General features: G+C 39.8%; 1 protein-coding gene across 1 annotated transcript in view; it reads left to right on the top strand.

Moving 5' to 3' along the window:
- PTCHD1 (patched domain containing 1) overlaps positions 1 to 7,968 on the top strand; it is a 58,418-nt gene extending 50,450 nt beyond the window's left edge. The window contains exon 3 of the mRNA XM_032286123.1: positions 1,023 to 7,968. Within this exon, the coding sequence (XP_032142014.1) occupies positions 1,023 to 2,677 (1,655 nt within the window). The 3' untranslated portion in view covers positions 2,678 to 7,968. The remainder of the gene's footprint in view (positions 1 to 1,022) is intronic.
- Positions 7,969 to 13,388: the final 5,420 nt, after the last annotated feature.

Raw genomic sequence — 13,388 nt, forward strand, 5'->3', positions numbered from 1 at the left:
TCCTTCTATATTTTCTTCACTCAAACTTCTTCACTCCTACTTATTTTGCTTCCCTCTTTCTCATATTTATTGTTTCCTGCCCTCATATTTGGGGAAGGAAAAAAGAGGGGACTATGATTTAGTTTCCTGTCAAGACTCAAATTAAATGCACAGCCTGTTTATCACTAAAACCCTCTAGTTGGCCAGTTTTAAATGAGGTGACGGGACATTAACTCAGAACCCTCTGCTCACTTTCCTCCTCTGCACTGACCCCTAGCCAGACTTGTGGGGATGGAAAGCAAAATGATGCGTGTCCAGACATCTTCTCTTCTCTAGAGTGTACCACCAACCAAATTGCACCAATAACCCTAAGCTATTAATGGGAAAAATCCCCAAGAGACATATGCACAAGTCTAATCAGCTTTCTTTCTTTTATTCTTTTTCAAGTCAGGCTCTCACTCTGTTGCCCAGGCTGGAGTGCAGTGACACAATCATGGCTCACTGCAGCCTTCAACTCCCAGGCTCAAGGGATCCACCTGCCTCAGCCTCCCAAGTAGCTGGGACTACAGATATGAGCCACCATGCCTAAGTTCTTTTTTTGAGAGAGAGATGGGGTCTCACTACATTGCCCAGGCTGGTACTGAACTCCTGGTCTCAAGTCATCTTCCTTCCTCAGTCTCCCGAGTTGCTAGGATTACAGGCATGAGCCACCATGCCTGGCCCTACTCAGCTTTCTATAGGCAAAAGTTCATCTAAGTGGAGTTTGATTGGTGGAACACTCCAAAGAAGAGAACTTTCTTAAGCCAGAGGGAATATGAAGATCTTTGCTTCTCTCGCTGCCCTTTCACTATCCATTAACATTTACAATTCATCCAAACATGGGTCTATCTCCCCATCGGAGAAATCACGGGCATTTACAAACCAGTCACCACTAGGGTTCATTACATTTCGCTTAAGGCAGTAGTCCCTCATAATCAAGCTGATTTCCCTCTTAAGAGATTAGTTCTTTAAACTTCTGCTCTGGTCTTTTTCTGTCCCCTTAGGTCATGGATTATATGGGACTTTTGAAATGTTATCCTCCTGGAGGAAAACTAGAGAAGACCAACATGTTAAAGAGAGAACTGCAGCAGTCTATGCAGACTCCATGCTCTCCTTTTCTCTCACCACTGCCATGTACCTGGTCACCTTTGGCATAGGGGCCAGCCCTTTCACAAACATTGAGGCAGCCAGGATTTTCTGCTGCAATTCCTGTATTGCAATCTTCTTCAACTACCTCTATGTACTCTCGTTTTATGGTTCCAGCCTAGTGTTCACTGGCTACATAGAAAACAATTACCAGCATAGTATCTTCTGCAGGAAAGTCCCAAAGCCTGAGGCATTGCAGGAGAAGCCGGCATGGTACAGGTTTCTCCTGACGGCCAGATTCAGTGAGGATACAACTGAAGGCGAGGAAGCGAACACTTACGAGAGTCACCTATTGGTATGTTTCCTCAAACGCTATTACTGTGACTGGATAACCAACACCTATGTCAAGCCTTTTGTAGTTCTCTTTTATCTTATTTATATTTCCTTTGCCTTAATGGGCTATCTGCAGGTCAGTGAAGGGTCAGACCTTAGTAACATCGTAGCAACCGCGACACAAACCATTGAGTACACTACTGCCCAGCAAAAGTACTTTAGCAACTACAGTCCTGTGATTGGGTTTTATATTTATGAGTCTATAGAATACTGGAACACTAGTGTCCAAGAAGATGTTCTAGAATACACCAAGGGGTTTGTGCGGATATCCTGGTTTGAGAGCTATTTAAATTACCTTCGGAAACTCAATGTATCCACTGGCTTGCCTAAGAAAAATTTCACAGACATGTTGAGGAATTCCTTTCTGAAAGCCCCTCAATTTTCACATTTTCAAGAGGACATCATCTTCTCTAAAAAATACAATGATGAGGTCGACGTAGTGGCCTCCAGAATGTTTTTGGTGGCCAAGACCATGGAAACAAACAGAGAAGAACTCTATGATCTCTTGGAAACCCTGAGGAGACTTTCTGTCACCTCCAAGGTGAAGTTCATCGTCTTCAATCCGTCCTTTGTGTACATGGATCGATATGCCTCCTCTCTGGGAGCCCCCCTGCACAACTCCTGCATCAGTGCTTTGTTCCTGCTATTCTTCTCGGCATTCCTGGTGGCAGATTCACTGATTAACGTCTGGATCACTCTAACAGTTGTGTCTGTGGAGTTTGGAGTGATAGGTTTCATGACATTATGGAAAGTAGAACTGGACTGCATTTCTGTGCTATGCTTAATTTATGGAATTAATTACACAATTGACAATTGTGCTCCACTGTTATCCACCTTTGTTCTGGGCAAGGATTTCACAAGAACTAAATGGGTAAAAAATGCCCTGGAAGTGCATGGGGTAGCTATTTTACAGAGTTACCTCTGCTATATTGTTGGTCTGATTCCTCTTGCAGCTGTGCCTTCAAATCTGACCTGTACACTGTTCAGGTGCTTGTTTTTAATAGCATTTGTCACCTTCTTTCACTGCTTTGCCATTTTACCTGTGATACTGACTTTCCTGCCACCTTCTAAGAAAAAAAGGAAAGAGAAGAAAAATCCTGAAAACCGAGAGGAAATTGAGTGTGTAGAAATGGTGGACATCGATAGTACCCGTGTGGTTGACCAAATTACAACAGTGTGATAATGTCTGCTTGGTATATCTTCACCTTAGGTCTTATCAAGAGCAAAGAGATTATGTTAATGAAATAATTAGATTCAAAGTTGTTCCCTTTTCTAAAGATAGGAAACAGGCATTGACAAAAAAAAGTAAATGGCAGTGGGGGAAAATGGGCATGGTATATTTTCAGTCTTTAAAACAATAGAGTTGTTATGAGAGTACACACACACACACACACACACACACAGTCTCTTAAACTAAGATCAAATAGAAGAAAGCTTATTAACAAGTAGGATCTTATCTTATCCAAACTGCAGATGTTGCTGGCATTGTGACAAAACCCACTGATTGAAAGGTCAACTGCTAAGGCAGAAATAGCTTTAGGCACTGTTCAAACAATAAGGCTTCCAGAACTTCTGTAGAGCAGTAGCTCTAGTCATGGTCTGTGGTTTGAGGTTTTAGCCGTCTCACCTAGCTCCCTAACACCCAAGGAGATGCTTGTGAAAGTTCTGACTAGCAAAACCAAGTCAGAGCCTTGGAAACTGAAATGTGGTGGAGTGGCCCTCACTCATGGACTAAAATTGAGTCACTCCTAAATTTACCCAGGTGAGGCAATTTTGTTGTCTAGAATGAAATTCCCATATTCCCCCATTGATATGCTTTTAACATTTGTATAGTTTGGTTTGGTTAAAACACCTTAAAATCAATGACAGCTCCAGCATTGCAGATTTGGTGTGATTCTATTTTGGAATAGCTTGTCACTTGTCACCAAATGGGTCTGCTTTATTAGTTACAGCTCTTGGCAAGAGGATCCAGGGACCCAAAACCACAGAGCCAAACCCAAATACCTGGCATGACGGAGCAAAAGCAGTGTCTACTTGGACCCAGATATAGCATCTCCATTTGAACAACAACAACAAAATAGCCAGCTGGTACAGCTGTTTGTGGTTGGCCTTACATGGATTTTTTGAATGGATACCCAGAAACATCTGCCCACACATAACTGAGGGGAAAAAAATGAACACTGAAATAGTTATTTGCTGTTGCTTCCAACTTGTAGTGCCAGTCTGCCTTTGCTATGAAACATGCCTGCTCAGAGACAGAGGGGAGAAGAAGATCTTTGGTAAGTCTAAGTCCTAACACTGAGAAACTTTGTAAAAGTACAGGGAGATAAAGGGCCAAAAGGGAGATAGGTGGAAAAGACTGGAAAAAGTCATTGCTAATACAAATCTATCAATGATGGCAGTCCAACTTTCTTGCTAAACTGGCTGCACATCACCTTGCTGGTCCCCCCACATACCTTTTTTGATGCCCTTCTACTTCATCATAGCAAGGCCCTTCTGTACATTAGCAAGCCTAGATATTTATACTCTTGACTTTGACTATCTACAGAAGAATGGTTCAGCTAAACAGAAATGGTTTAGATCTAAAAAGGCTGTACACGTTGCCCAGGCCCCTGCATTTCTTTAAATTTATAAAAATGAAGCTAAAACCTGGTTACATTTGAAGCAAATGTCTACAGTATTTTTCCCTTTTAGAGATGTAGCGTATTTAGACATCTATAGTGGTAAGCACTTCCCAGAAGCATTTTACCTTTCTGAACCTTAACAGACATACTGTGCAACCTACCCATCCTCTGCAGAGGAGGAAACTGAGACCTAGGAGAATAAAGTGACTCACTCAGGTCACACCACTAAAGGATTTTCATCATTTCAGCATACCTAAGACAGCGCAAGCCAATTTTCAGTTTTCTCGTAAGATGGCTATTACTCCTTTCAAAATACATTTCCAAGGAAGGAACATATGACTTTATCGGCCACAGGGCAGACATTTTTATAGTGTCTGTGATTAAAATGTTTGAGGTTTAGGTTTGCCATTGTCTTTCCACAACAGCAAAAAAGCCCAAATAATTCAGATGTAACCACACCAAGTGCAAACCTGTGCTTTGTATTTCACATACTATTGTCCATATAATTCTAAATACATGTGCAGGGGATCACAGCTAGTGCATTACACACTTGTTCAGTCTCCCCTGCAGACACACTAAGCGGTAATACCAATGTGTTATGCACTCAACTAGAAGATAATAAGCTTTAATCTGAGGACAAGTACAGTCCTCACAAAAGGGCAAGTTTGCATAATAGATTTTCGATCAATTCTCTCTCCAAGGGGCCTGCAAGTAGGCTATTATTTATAAAACACAACTGAAGAGAGGATTGGTCTTATTCTTAAATCATATGTTGCTAAATCATTTTCTGAACAGTGTGTTCTAAATCAGTCATTGATTTAGTGTCAGCCACGTGGAGTACCTTGGCTTAAAGCGACCCCACAAAACTGACACAACACATTTGCCAATTAAATGGATTTTGTTGAGAATTTAATCATTCAATTTGGTCAGCCAGAATGACTTACTGTGGAACTTTGTTTTATGAGAGATAGTTTTCCAACTTGATTGAGTCTCTGTATACCTTGGGAAATCATATTTTTTAATGAAGGGCATTTTCAAACTTGTCAACTTCTCTTTTCAGCCCTTGAAATGAAGGCTTATGGAATTCTGACTGTGAAATGAATTTTTCTATTGGGAGATTATGCATGCCAAGATTTATTATTTATTGTTAGATAATTATTTATGTGTTAATATTGATTATTGATTATTGCTCTGTTGCATTGGTTTAGCCCCAGTGTGGAGAAGACACTTTAGAAGTAACTCAGACTTCCATCTCCCTAAAATCTAAGTCTTTACTTCAAGTTTTACTTTTTGAATTGCTATAAAGAGGGAAAAAATGATCCCTGCAAACACTTAAAGAAGCTGTGTTTTTTTCTTTCAGTTAATTCCAACCAAGATGTTAACGTCCACTTTACCAAAGAAACTTATTTGGTTGGTTTTGAGTTGGTGTTGGTTGTTTGTTTACCAAAGAAATTATTCCATTTATCAAAATATTTCTCCTGGTCAACTGAACAACTGTGATACTGGGTCTTTTTTGGCCATTCATAAGGAAAATTTTTAAAAGTCAGGGTATGGATGATATTTTCTCATTTAGTGAAACTCAGAAGAAGATGTAAATTCACAGGAATATGGTGTTTGCAAAAAAGAAAATGAAACCTGAAATAGGACGTTATTATTTAGTCCTACAGCAACACTCCAACAGGTGGCATCAGGGTTCCTCGGGTTAAAAGAGGTAGTTTGTTCCAGAGATAAAAGAAGACAAACCCTCATGAAATGTTTCTCCATTGTTCCAGCTCATAAGTTTTGCTTCATTTTGGGTTTTGGAGTTTTTAGTTTCTTTGGTGTTTGTTTTGCTTTTATTTGGTTTGTGGTTTGTGTTTGCTTGTGTTTGCTTCTGCCTTTCCAACCACTTTTACTCCCTCAGTTTTCAGTGAGAAGTGAGATAATCAGATGCCACCCTCCATGGCCACACTTACTTATGCAGTATAGTGCTCCAAATGAGGGCCTTGGTAACCCTTATGACCCTTTTCTTTTAACTAACCACCACCGATTTGTAAGTGGCATTCTGGGAGTATGACACCACTTTTCTCCAGTGCCAATGACAGAGCTCACCTGTGTCCATCACAAGAACAAGTGGAATGGGCAGCTGCCTTGGGGGTGTGGCGTGAGGCAGAGCCTCTTGGACACAAATGTTATCTTCCTCATAATGGCTTTATTCTTTTGGATCCTATTAAAGTACCCCTGTAGCTTATAGTAGTGTTTGACCTCTGTGACTCTGTTTTCTCATCTGTAAAATGGGGATAATATCAGTAAATTTCTTTAAATTCAGCAAATACTTACTGAGTGCCAAATATTGCCCAGATACTGTTCTAGAGACTGGGAGCACAACAGGCAACAAATCAGATTTTTAAAAATCTGTTCTTGTAGAGCCTACCTTTGAGTGACATTGCAGGTATATTGTGGGGATTGAGTGAGATGAGAGATGACATTTGTAAAGCACTCTTGGAAAGGCCTGGCAAAGAAAAGAGACTCAAAACATTGTAAATCATCAATCTCGCATAGTAGCACTAGGACTCAGGATGTAAAACTGCTGAGAAATATATTGGAGCCTGAGATTAGGGCTACAAATGCAATGAGTTGCCACAGAAGGTAGTTAATTACCAGTCATTTTAGGACATTCAAAATTAAGCTGATCACCACTTAGTGGGGCCACTGTAAAGAGGGTGCAAGCCCTGGACGTTGGCGTCATACTATGATCTTTGAAAAAAATGGATACAGGCACTTGGGTTTGAGGATGGAGAAGGGATAGCACTGATTATTGAATAACTGTGCCTGGCTTGTCCGAGGGAATGTAAACATTCCTTTTAGGTAATTTGCTTTAATTTTGTGTTAAAAGCACCAGGTATTTAAAGACATAAAGTTCCTATTTTTTAAAAGCATAGTAAAGCTGCAATACAAAGGAAAATATTAAGTTAGTGGATTTGCTGGCAAAGAACTAAGAATGGCTGCAGCCAACACATTGCAGAGTTCCTCCCTGTGGTGGTTACAACTGTTTATTTCTGTTTCATGCCAGTCTAGGAGAAAGCAAAGAGGAAAGTGGATGAGCTATAATCAGTTCACCTGAATAGGCAGTGCCAGGATGTCACCCCCAGCTTGCCTCTCACCTGCCCTGCCTCTGCCCAGGTGATTTGTTTGAAGTCCTCTTTGATATCTATGAAAGCACCATGGAAGAAAGAGGAAGTGAGGCAACCAGACAGCTATGGCCTCTGTGCAGATTTTTGAGTTAGATTAAAATTGGCACCACCTGATTAGAGCCTATCTGGTAAGGAAAGAAGTCTTCTTTTCAAAGTACAAAGAAAGCAATGCGTACCAAGGAGGCAACCAACAGAGAAACCTTGGTGAAAGAAATGACGTTCCTGTGGAATGTGCCAGCAGCTTCTCCCTCCAGAATGCTGACACCAGATGAATCTTTGGTTAGAATTAAGCCTACCCCTTTGTTTTTCACATGAGAAAACGGAACCCTGGAGAACGAAATTATATTCACAAAGCTAATTAGAGACAGATATGACACTATAATTGAAATCTAGTTCTTAGCCTCAATTCTTTCTCCATTCTGCCACTTTCCTGCCAAATTCTATTTATCTAAATTGTGGGGGTCTTAACCTGGGGGCCGTGAATGAGTTCATGGGACGGGTCTCTGAGCTCCCTAAAATTAAATTATATGCAAAAATGTGTGTATATGTTCAAAATGTGCATTTTCCCAAAAGAGAGGGCTCATAGTTGTCATCAGATTGCAAAAGAGGTCTGTGACCCAAAAAGGGTGAAGAATCACTGTCCTAAATTAATAAAGACCTCTTTGGGAGTGTGATCCTGGTGTCCTTGTTTTGGGTAATGAGCAATCAAAAACTTTTGAACTATCTTTTCTCTAAGGAGCCAAAAATGCTTCCAAATTTTGGTTTCTTCATGCCAAGCCAAGTGCCTACTTTTATTCATTTATTCTTCATTCATTCATTCATTCATTTATTTATTCTGCAAACATATTTTCAGTGCCAATTCATGTTCTTGCACCAGCTAAATATGCCCTCCACAGCAGGGCAAGGAAAGGAGCCCTCTGTACTGTGCTCTTGTTGGCAAGAGGAATACCAGGTTGCTACCACATTCTCACTGTTGCAACAAAATATATATAGCCTCAAAATTTCAGTAACCATCCCACACACACATACACACATAAAAGCGGCAGCCAACAAAGCCAACATATAGAAGTGTGCCCTGTCAAAGAACCAGGGAAGAGCAGCCTATTTCCAGGTTATATATAGTTATATGCTGCTTTGCAACTGCATACCACATGCTTGGAAGGGCTGCTCCCAAATGAGCCCTACTCTGAGATGTCTACACCAGGCATGCTTTCACACATGTGCAGTAGCCTACTCTCAAACAAATATGGAGAGAATAAGTCTCATTCATCTTGATAATATTTGTAGTGGGCAAAGAAGAAAGCATGGCCATGGACAGATGGGTGCATTTAAGGACAGGTGTGGCTGGGTGCGATGGCTCACACCTGTAATCCCAGCACTTTGGGAGGCCACAGCGGGTGGATCGCAAGGTCAAGAGATCAAGACCATCCTGGACAGCATGGTGAAACCCTGTCTCTACTAAAAAATACCAAAAAAATTAGCTGGGCATGGTGGTAGCTGCTCAGGAGGCTGAGGCAGGAGAATCGCTTGAACCCAGGAGGCTGAAGTTACAGTGAGCCGAGATTGCACCACTGCACTCCAGCCTGGTGACAGAGCAAGACTCCATCTCAAAAAAAAAAAAAAAAAAAAAAAAAAGGACAGTTGTGTCTTATACACAGATATGCAGAAGCCCAGCTCTGTTGATTCCTAGTCAGAAGCTAGATAAAATAACAGGCTGCTGGAGGAAATTGGAGAATAAATGACTATACTGTACTTGTTGGCTCTGCTGTTTCTGGTATAACTTCAGGCACAATGGAATCCACCTGACTTGACCTAAGGGAAAGGCTGAGTGAATCCCTACTTGGCCTTATTTGAAACACCAAGGAGGCACCAATGGCTGATCAGTGCCCCTTCCATCATCCTCTGCCCAGCCATGATAAGGAAAGCCTTCTGTTGAGATGAAGGAATGTTAGTTCAACTTTGTAGCATCTGATGTGAAGTTTGAGGGCTTTGTTCTTTGGGATCTACAAAGTGCTTTGTCTAATTCCTGCAAAGTAGAAAAGACGCAGCCCATTTCCATTCCTCATTCCAGGTTCATGCTTAGGAAAACTGATAACATTCTCTTCGGCAAAACAATTTCCTTAATGATTCCTTAACAATTTCCTAGGATGAACCTTGAACATGTTTAGCTCAGCCTTTCAGATATTTATTCTTTAAATTACCATCCTGTCAAAATTGCCTTTGCCCACTGATCCAGAATCACCAAGGCAGTTGTCATGATGCCTCCCAGGACTGTGGATGACTGGGCAAACTGGTAGTGACCCACTGGTTCTGCTTCACACACACACACACACACACACACACACACACACAGAGGCACATATATGTACACATGCATACATTTGTGCACAACTATAACACATAGAAACATATACATATGCACATATTTACATACACACATATCACAATGTGCAGATACACATACACATGCACACCACCTTTTACAATACGCCCGACACATTTGAGGCACATTGAAATTCCTTGGCAAGCCCAATCCTATGGTTCTGTAAGGTTTGGCAGGCCAAGGGCTTCAGATGTCTGCAGGATACCATTGAAAAAATGTTATCTTCCCCTTCTATATGTTTCTTGTGTATGAGCATAGCTAAGAGCAGGTAAAATATCCTTTAATGAAAAGAAACCTGGAAACGTGAATGTGCCTTGCAATTTAAAAATTGTTAACAGCTTCATAGTGAGAAAACTGCATTTGTTAGAATTTTCCAAGTCATAAGCAAGAACAGCATAGACCCAAAGCCACAGAGATCTCTCCCAAGGTCTGGAATTGTGGAAATTTATTTAGAATATTTGCTTGGTGATCCAGAGAAAGGGGAAAGAAGTGGGGAAGGACATATGGGGTGGTCCCGCCATCTTGCCAACTCCTCATCTTAGGAAGAAGTGGGCAGTTTCCATTTATCCCTAGCATCAGTTTGATGGGAAAACTGGTGAATTTCATTCACCTCAAGGAAAGGAAGTGCCATGCATGGAAGCCTGGTGATAGGCAACATCCATTTAGGAAAAGTCACACAAGCAATAGAAGAACTACCCAAGACTAGAAGCTTATACCAGTCATATTCATATTCTCTCTCTCTCTCTCTCTCTCTCTCTCTCTCTCTCTCTCACACACACACACACACACACACACACACACAGTAGTTGGGAGTAGACATTAAGAGGAACCCTAGTACAGTTCCCCCCAAAATATCTTGCCATACACTATAACAGGGAAAAAATAATTATTGAGAAGCTGAAAACAACCAAATCTGTGAAGAATGACTGAATATATGAGCTGAGAATAATGTAAGTTTTTCTGGATTCTCTATAAGATAAAGGTATAGAGCCTGAATCTATGCTTTTCTAAATAAAGGAACCCTCACATTTTCTTTTGAATTTTTGACCTATAATTCCTCTTCAGCAAATTAGAATACATGCAAGCTCTTTTCCTATTGCCTACAATCCCATAATACAACCACCCACTATTTGTTATGGTTTATACTCGGGCTTAGAACCCATGAGCAGAATTATTGAATTATTGAATGCTAGGCCCAAACAAAATAAATTTCAGCTTGGTTTTAGTAATTTCTTGATCAAACTTCTCTCATTTCTGTAAATGTGCAAATATTTCAAACTTGTAAAAAGTATGTCTACATAGCCAATGCTCTTAGTATTTTTAACATCAAAGATAACTTCTGCCAATAATTAATGACAAAATAGTCATTATTCTTCGATGTTCCTTTAACAGTCCAATTGTAGTAGGTGAGAAAACAAAAAAAGAAGAAAAGCTATGTTGAATATTTAGTAATGTTGGAAAAGATCCTCACCCTAGACATAAATTAGTTTAAACATTTAAACATGGCCCCTCTCTTATTGTCATTGCTAGTTCCTGAAATTGCATATTATTTTGTAAAGTTTTGGGCTAAATCACAATAAATTTTTAAGTTGCTTCCATGGAAATAGATCATAAGACCACAGCTTGACAATCAAAGTAACCATTAATTCAGTATTCAGAAATCTTATCACCTATTCCTCCAGAAAGAACCATAGTTATATTGTGTTTCACAGTATTTTAGTTGGGTTTCTTCACACTAGGCAAATGGGTGATTCTGGTCATAATAAACTATTTTCAAACTAGGAAAAAGTATCAAAATGCTAGAGCACATAATGAGTTCAGCTTCGTCAGTTTTGAGACAGATAAGCATAAAACCCTACTAGAAAAACATAACAGTGAAACTTAAGAGCTTTACAAAGTGTGAGTCACGTCACTTTTCTCCATGACAGGCAGCACGTGCTCAGGTGGAGTTTAATCAAAAATGTACCCAGAACAATTTCCCACAAAGAGTTGTAATACTTTGCATCAAGGGGCATTAATAAATTATCATTTTTACCTAAAGTCAAGAGACACACAGGTCTTTTTTGGTGCCCCTCTACATTGTCATAGCAAGGCCCTTCTGAACATTAACAAGCCTAGATGTTTATACCGCTTATTTGCAGTATCTATACAGGAATCGTTCATGAATAATATAAACAGAAATGTTTTATCTGAAGAGGCTGTGTATGGCAACCTAGACCCCTGCATTTCTTTATAAAAATAAGACTAAACTTGTTACATTTGAGGCAAATGTGTACAGTATTTTTTTCCTTTTAAAGATAGTTTAAAAAATCAATGTAATAACAAATGGCCAACTCTTTCAAAAAAAAATTCCTGTATTTTGTACTACTTGAGTTTCTCTAACGCCTAAAATATGTATTTACATCATCCCACACCTACACAGAAACAAAATCAGCAGGGAAAACCATCCCACTGATGATTGGCAATTCCACAGTTCCTCTCCATCTGACCAGCTTTCACCAGACGGCGATCTTTCATGCTTGCACATGGAGTTTATACACTGTAGAAGCCCCCAAGTCACTTAGCACACTAAACCTGGGATATGGATCATGCCAAATACATTGAGTCCTTAGTTGACTATCTTTTCATATTAAAATCCCATCTTCCAATGAAGCATCCTGTTTTCAATCTTGATATCAAATTTCAAATGTAAAGGAGATTTCAAATGTATTGCTTTCACCTTTGATTTTTTATTCATTTATTTTTAATTGACATAAAAATTGTATATATTTATGGGATACAATGTGATGTTTTGATATATGTATGCATTGTGGAATGATTAAATCAAGCTAATTAACATATCTATCACCTCACATATTTCTTTTTTTGCTTTCAGTTTTTCAGGCATATTTCTAATCCTCTACTAGACATATAACAGAGACTCAAATGTCAGTGGGCCAGGGGAATATCTCCAGTTTAATTTTTTTTCCTTTGTTTTTATTTATTTATTTATTTATTTATTTTGAGATGGATTCTCACCCTGTCACCCAGGCTGGAGTGCAATGGCACAATCTCAGCTCACTGCAACCTCCACCTCCCAGGTTCAAGCAATTCTTCTGCCACAGCCTCCAAGTAACGGGTTTATAGACGCACACCACGCCTGGATAATTTTGTATTTTTAGTAGAGACAGGGTTTCACCATGTCGGCCAGGCTGGTCTCGAACTCCTGACCTCAGGTGATCCACCCGCCTAGGTGTCCCAAAGTGCTGAGATTACAGATGTGAGCCACCACACCTGTCCTTTACTTTATGTTCATGTATTTCATTTCTCTTTAAGAGCAATTAGTATGTTTTTTTTGTTGCTGTTTATATTTTGTTTTGTTTACACTAGATGAGCAATCAAAAAAAGTGTGTATGACTCACTGTCCTACAGGTAAAGGTGTGGGGTTTTCACTTGTTTGTTTAGCAGCAAATGTCTTTTTATAAAACCTTGTATATGGTGCTTTCTTTGGCTTAACAGTCACAATACTACACCTCTGTCTCTGATGAAAGAAAAGAAAAACCAGTTCCTGGCCTTAGTTTAATATATAATCACAAATGGGGAAATAAAATTGTAGTGGGGAGCACCTTATATGCCTACCTGCCTGGGCTTACAGGAAGTCAACAGAGGCCTAAGAAAAAATATAAGGTTGGCCTCTTTCTGTAGAATTCTGGTTTTCCCTGGGCATTTGGG

Source organism: Sapajus apella, unplaced genomic scaffold, assembly GCF_009761245.1.
Source record: "Sapajus apella isolate SASKATOON/1434 unplaced genomic scaffold, GSC_monkey_1.0 scaffold17, whole genome shotgun sequence".
Taxonomy (NCBI): domain Eukaryota; kingdom Metazoa; phylum Chordata; class Mammalia; order Primates; family Cebidae; genus Sapajus; species Sapajus apella.